This window comes from Aegilops tauschii, chromosome 5 (genome assembly GCF_002575655.3).
Source record: "Aegilops tauschii subsp. strangulata cultivar AL8/78 chromosome 5, Aet v6.0, whole genome shotgun sequence".
In the NCBI taxonomy this organism is placed as follows: domain Eukaryota; kingdom Viridiplantae; phylum Streptophyta; class Magnoliopsida; order Poales; family Poaceae; genus Aegilops; species Aegilops tauschii.
Genome location: NC_053039.3, coordinates 219582715 through 219589892, shown reverse-complemented (window position 1 = coordinate 219589892; position 7178 = coordinate 219582715). Strand labels below are relative to the sequence as shown.

Here is a 7178-nt window from a genome sequence, read left to right as displayed (position 1 = left end):
TGTTCACGAATAATGCGAACTTGCTCTTCCACATTTTGGATCATATCTGGTCCAAAGAATTATCTTTCACCAGTTTCCAACCAATTCTCAAGAGTTCAACATCTTCATCCATAAAGGATTTCAAAGTTGTCATGCTCATACTAGATTGAAAAATGTTGTTATAAATAAATTTGGCAACGGCGAATGAAATGCGGAATGGAACACATGCTGTGAGCACGTTGGGCGTAATAGGTTGGTGCTGAAGGAAAGATGAATCCCCGTAGTTCCATGGAAGTTTTTCCAATATTTAGAGGTGAAAAGACTTCCAAGATTATCAGAATTAAACTCCAATGGAACACCAGAAAATGAGACGAAACGTTCCCAAAATCTAGAGGTGGAAAGTCTTTCAAGATCAGAATTGATCTCCAATGGAACGCCATGAACTGAGACTATCGAAGAGACATACAATTCCTCATGAACAGGAAGAAAATGAGTAATGTTAGAAAGACGGCCAATGACTACCAAGATGGTATCATTACCCTTGGAAATCCAGTGACCCACTTTATCCCATTTTCATAGGTCAAACGTTTAAATAAAATGCCTAGTTTCTACACACAAAAAATTGATTCGCAATGTGTTGACAAGTAGTGGAGAAACAGATATACAAGAACCCAACACATGTCTTTAATTTGTCAGTGCCTCCTTATAAGAAACGGTCATATGACCCTATAATGTATTCATATTAACAGATGAAGTGTATTTGTGAGTTTCACCACCTACAAACATGAACCTCCGTCAAAAAAACAGTTTCACCACTTAACTGCAGTCAACGAGACAAAACAAGATTGAGAAAATAATATATAAAAAGGCAGCCGGTGTGGTCTTAGAAGAATATCAGCTATTGACATTCCATAATATGACCACTTCATCTTCTTTATAATCTCATCACTCAGGCAGACCATTTGTTGCAAGTCATCCCGTTCTCATTGGATCAAAGTATATGTAAGACACAATGTTATCACCTAGTATAAACAAAAGAAAGGTTTACTATGAATGTGCTAACAACATAAAGTGAATGCGGAGGATGTAAGTAGGGTACCAACCAGTCAATCAAAATGAGTCTGCACTTCTACCACCTCTCTTGCTAACTAGTTCGCAGAGTCGGCAAGGCAGTGTATCAAGGCTCATTTCACGTGTCCTGCCAAAGTTGCCGAGAACACCACATCGCCTCCATGCATGGTATTCTGCATACGCTACCGGATCATTCGCAAGCGCTTTCACATATGATGCCAGTTCTTTAAGAGAGCTGAATTTGGAGGCATCAATTGCGGAATCGGGAGGAATGAAATCCCAGACATTGGGTGCACCAAAGTATATTGGCACTGACCCAGCCTCCAACGCATAGAACAGCTTCTCTGTCACATAACTTTCTGTCTTGGTGTTCTCGATTGCAAGAACAAACTTGTAATGTGACATTGCACAGTGTAGGTGATCCCACCAGTGTGGTGATCCATTGCCATTGTTTGAGCAAATCGGATACATGGATAGTGCCATGTCAGGACCACCAACATTATTCAAACATTTTCCGAAGGAATGGTGTGGCACCAATGAGAGGAAATCTTCTGCAAGCTTGTCTCTGTGAGGAAGACACCTTGAAGATGACCAATAGATAAGTGCATCCTGATACAAGACAGGAAATCAGCAGTTCAGACAATTATACAAGATCGTATTATAGCAGGATGGATAGCAGCTTTGTGCAAAACCAATGCAGCAGTGGACATGCAAACTTATATCTTTCTGACAGGTGTAGCACAAACTACAGAAACAATTTGACATCATGTGCTGTTGTGTTCACTCATTTCCATATTATGAGTTGAGACCATTTTTGGTAGCCTCCACTATACTACTCTTCTGGCTTTTGCCAAGATCCCCAAAAGGACAGAAACACCTCCAGCTAAGGTGTACCATGTGAGGCTGTAGATGCCTGTTAGTGTTAAATGTTCTACAGACAACTATACTTGATCATGTCTATCTCTACTCCCTCCGTCCCATAATGTAGGGGTATGTTCTATTTGTACTGTTCCAACTGATGAAGAACAGTGATTTAGCACAGGGAATCATAATGCCAAATGATACATTGTTGGAGATACTAATGTCAAGTAAAACATGGTTGGACATACATGATGCATGGAATGTTAAAAATCACTGCAAAGGCGATACATGTAAGGAAGTGCCTTAGACCATGATATTGCTGTGTTGTGTAATATATACTGTGCAGAATTTGGACGTACAGTTGTCTTTTCTGTGGATACATGGTAACTCCGGCTAGTGTGGAAAGATTTTCCAGCATATGTTACTTGTAAATCATCATTAGCATGGTAACCTATAAAAATGTCCTCAAAACCAGTTGGTTTCCTGCTAGCCTCCAGATCCAAATAAACACGAAGAGGCAGACCTTTCATTCTCTGCAAAATATGTTAAGCATACTTGAAATTGAAGCTCAGAACAAATTACGAATTTAAGTCAAGAACAAAACAAAGTAAACGGTATGTGTTGGTTAGTGAAAAGGACAGATGGTGTTTGATTCCACAAAGAGGTTGTTGCAGAATTGCAATTTTATGAATACGAGCATGTGGCACTTATGACCCAACTGAAACCACCAAGGTAACCAAGAGCACTTTGGTAATTTCACGGTGAGGTGAAGGAGCATTGACATGCAACATTTGATAAGAATATAAAAAACTAGTTCCTTGCAGAAATGTTGATTCCTTGATCCATAGTTACAGCTCCCAACTAATACTCAAATGATTCTCTGAAAAAAAATCTGTGTTAGTTCACGGAACTATCGTACACAAGCATTGAAATGCTGATTAATCTTGAAGATTTATCTATAGCCTTTAGGACATTTCTAGCCATCACCCTTGCACATACTTATTTATAAAAAGAACTTCATTGATTATCTGGTGACATGGCGCTAGGGTTGACAAAAACTTAAATCATTCTGCTCTGAACAAGACAGACTTTATCACTTCCTCAATTTAGGCCAATACCATCCTCTAAGAACTCGCCAAAAATCATGAATCCATGTCCTTTCAAAAAGCAAACTTGCGATGCCTGCCCAATTTGCCCCAACAAAAAAATGAATCCATGTCCTTGAGAAGAGCCGAGACAATCAACACAAGTCTCAACTCCACAAGGAAGCAAACATTTGCACCTTGTCAATTTGAATGACACTAAGCTTAGGAGTTGAGCTATCTATATGCACCAATTCAGCTCAACTTACACGGCCAGCTCCGGACTCATGTAACAAAGAAATGCCACTTTACTTCGTTATCACAGCAAAGACGGAGCGGGCTGCAGTACCTGCAGTGGCGGCGTAGCGCCCTCGAAGAGCAGCGCATCGGGGCGGTCGACGACTGCGGCGGCCTTGCTCCACACGCAGCTCACTCCACAACGGCATGTGTACACGCCGTCGAGCGAGTCGGGGATCCACGTCCACCCCTTGACGAACACCCCCACGTGCCGCGTCTTCATCTCCTCGCACCTCGCGCCTCCCCACCCCGCTCCGCCGGTGATGGAAGCCATGGCAGAGGCCGTCGTCGCGTTAGCGGCGCCGATCTTGGCGCGGATGCGGGGGCACCCGACGGCGTCGTCCCAAGCGCTGAACGCGGCGAGGGTGGACGTAAAAGCCGACCGCTCGCGGGAGCCGACGGAGTCGAGCGCTGTACCGATGCGGCGGCTCCCAGTGGCGCCGGCTGCGGGGACGGTGGGGGAGAACTGGGTGGAGAGGGAGGAGGTTATAGAGGGGAGCTCGAAGTAGCCGGAGAGGAGGAGGAGCAGGATGAGGGCGGAGGCGAGCATCGGGGCCACGTAATTGATGCGCTTCGGCACGAGCATCGGGGGAGCGCGCATCTGGAAGCCTTCTCCGAAACTCCGGTCGCCGGAGCGGGGAGAGATCTCGGAGGCGAAGCGGGAAGGAGGAGGAGGGAGTAACGTACTGATGTGGGGGGCTTTCCAGAAAACTATCGATGATGTTTCTTCCTGCGGCTTAGTGGTATTTCTTTCGTTGCAGTAGCTTTGCAGTTATAACTTTGCAGTTTGAGTATTTCTCGTTACGAGGCGCGGTGGTTGGACTGACTGGGTGGCGGTCGCCGGCGGTTGTTTACCATTTCTGCGAGGCTTTCCGACAAGAAATGAAACGAGTGCATATTTGTTCGGTCTCGAATTTTACTGTTAGAGCATATATCTCTTGCAGACCCGTAAACCGCAATACCGTATCATATTTGCGGTACCGCGGACGGCACAAATGATCAAATTCAATAAACAAATAATACATTGAATTCAACCTAGTTGATACGATAAATTTAAACATACTACTAGCTTAAAAACCTAAATATACTCATCATCATCACCGTCCTTCTTGACGCCGAGATGGTACCCCATCAAGGAGTTGGCGAGGACGAAGGCGAGGTCGTACTCCTTCCTCGCCGCCTCCGGCCGTGCCGCGGCACCTTTTTCTCTGGCGGCGGACGCCTCCTTCGTCGCGAAGAACGCGTGCTCCGCCGCGTGAACACGCTTGGTCGTCGGCTAGAAGATCTCGTGGAGGCGGTCAAAGTTGCGCCATGCCCGCCGGCCACCGCTGCGAGTGTGAGCGCCGCACTCCCGCGCCTGCACTTTGCACCACTCCTCCACCGGTGGGCGGAGGGAGGAGCTCCCCGTCTCGTCGTCATGGCGACCGCCCCTCCCGCGACCAGCTCTCGACATCGGGGCGAGCTTCAGGTGGCTGCGCGCGGCAAACTGCAGGCGGAGGAAGGAGCTCCCCGGCTCGCCGGAGCTACCGATTTGCGGCAGAGGGGGGAAGGAGAAATGGCGAACGTAGACCCTAAATCGCGGACGCTCCGGTATATATATCGAAAATAAGGATGGTAATTTTACCCATGGGTACGGGTACCCGCGGATACCGTACCTGCATGGGTAGGGTATGGGCACAATTTTATACCCGTGAGTAGTACCCAAACCCTACCCGTTAAGTTATGGGTAGGGCACGTGTATAGCCTTTTAGACACGGATATACCCATACCATACTCGTTTATATTGACATGTGGACCTTGTGATTCACAAGTGTACCTATAGTAAAGTTGTGTCATGAGCTTGCGAACCTATGTTAAAGTTGTCACCGATTCAGTTTTAGTTGAGATAATTGTTATGTACTCAGCTATCTGTTGTTTAGTTGAGATCAATGTTTTTTTAATGTGCTATAGATGAATGTAAAATTGCGAATAACGTGTGTACTGTTTGATTTACCCGTTGGGTACCCAATGGGTATGGGAACCCGTCGAGTATGGGTACGGGTAAAGTTTCATACCCATGGGTACGGGTATGGGTGGAATTTTATACCCATTGACTACATGGGTATGTGTATGGTATTGCTCTACCCACCCCATATCCTATCCATTGCCATCCTTAATCGAAAATGCGGACGGTTACGGGCAGCCCATAAAAAAATTACGGGTCAGGTCGTTTTTCCATGTGTCATGTATATCCGCCGGAATTTAACTGGACGGCGAGCTAGTACTTCATTGTCTTAAAATAAATAAAAATATTGTTACTTTGAAAATCACTTCATGTGGACTTTTAGTTTTTCAAGATGGGGAGGTATTCAACCAAGGAAATGAATGAATCATCTAACGTATGACGCTCATCTCTGCAACCGGAAAGAAAGAATTGTACAATACTTGCAATAGGATTGTTTTCCATGCCGTCATATGTGCACCTCATAAAGTTATGTTTTTTATACTTTTTCCGCCGATCAAGCATCTATTGTGAAGGTGCGTGCCTATAGAGAATACCTCCAAACTCAAAGTGATGACATGAACACTTTACTTCAAATTCTTTCTCATTGAAATATACATGGTATACAGTATATATTTTCCATCCATTTTCCTCATCAATTAGCGCATCCTTGATTGTTTTATATGTTTCTATTGCCCCTTCTTTTCCATTAACTTTCGAGCACAATTCATGATATATGTTAGCTCTTCTTGAAATTCTTTGAACTTCAAATGTTATAGATTAATTGAAAATATTTCTCAATGTCAAATCGTGTGATAGCAGGTGAGGGAGTCCTGGACTAGGGGGTCCTCGGGATGCCGGCCTATCTCACATGGGCCGGACAGCTGGGCCGCACTATGGCTGCTGGTGGACCGAACTATGGGGCGACATTGTATCCAGATGGGTGACGTTTTTGTGCCTTGGTGTGTACTCCAAGTCAAGATAGAAGATCCGACATGCTTGTTCCCTTGTTGTAACCGACTATGTGTAACCCTAATACCCCTGGTGTCTATATAAACCAGGGGACTTAGTCCGTAGAGGCGAGAGAACAATCACCGTCCTACTAGCTTAGGGTTTAGTTCATCCGATCTTGTGGTAGATCAACTATGTAATCCCCATATACACAAGCAATATAATTAAGCAAGACGTAGGGTATTACCTCTTAGAGATGGCCCGAACATGGGTAAATATCGTGTTCCACGTCCCTTGTTCCCCATCGATCCAAGGTCCAAAGTTCGGGACCCCCTACCCGAGATCCGCCGGTTTTGACACCGACATTGGTGCTTTCATTGAGAGTTCTCATGTTGGATTGCCGAGGGATTGATGGCTCGCCTGATCATCGGAGACGGCATCAACACTGGGGACGTCTTCGTCCCTGGGCAACTGTTCGCGTTCGGCAGCATTGTCCTGCATGCCAACTCGACCAGTCATCTCATCCAGGTCAACAGTTTCGCCCCTGAGCATCAGATAAGGTTTGGTAACTTTGAGAACGTCACCGACGCTCGAGGCGCTCTGATATTCACTGGCTTCTCAGCCTCACCTGGAACAACCACGGCTTCCGAAGCATTAACTTCGGGGCCTCTCCCCGATCTGATCTCCGGATCGGCCCTTATCGCACTATCAGCTTCGAGCTAGGGAGCAACTCTTACGTCCGAAGACCAGGAATCAACTCCGTCCGAACCTTTCCTCCTTACTGTGGATCCGGCTTTGATCCCTAACAGGAGTTCGGCGTCCGAAGACGGGGAGTCAACCCCAGCCGAACTCGCCCTCCTCACTACAGACTCGGCTTTGAGCCTTGACACTAGTACGACGTCCAAAGACCAGGATCTCACCCTGGCCGGACTCATGCCCCACCCCACCATGACGGC

General features: G+C 46.1%; 1 protein-coding gene across 1 annotated transcript; it reads right to left on the bottom strand.

Annotated features, from left to right (window-relative positions):
* Positions 1–662: 662 nt before the first annotated feature.
* LOC109752008 (alpha-(1,4)-fucosyltransferase) lies at positions 663–4195 on the bottom strand. The gene is made up of 4 exons (XM_020310875.4): positions 3343–4195; positions 2271–2444; positions 1083–1659; positions 663–1001 (listed from the first exon to the last, which is right to left on the bottom strand). The coding sequence occupies exons 1-3, from the start codon at positions 3889–3891 to the stop codon at positions 1090–1092; spliced, it is 1293 nt and encodes a 430-aa protein (XP_020166464.1). The 5' UTR covers positions 3892–4195; the 3' UTR covers positions 663–1001; positions 1083–1089.
* Between the last annotated feature and the right edge of the window lie 2983 nt (positions 4196–7178).

Coding starts and splice junctions, on each gene's coding strand:
- LOC109752008 (XM_020310875.4), bottom strand. CDS start 3,891: ATGCGCGCTCCCCCGATGCTCGTGCCGAAGCGCATCAATTACGTGGCC. Junction 2,445..3,342: donor GCGCTACGCCGCCACTGCAG/GTACTGCAGCCC, acceptor CATATTTTGCAG/AGAATGAAAGGTCTGCCTCT. Junction 1,660..2,270: donor TATCCACAGAAAAGACAACT/GTACGTCCAAAT, acceptor GTCTTGTATCAG/GATGCACTTATCTATTGGTC.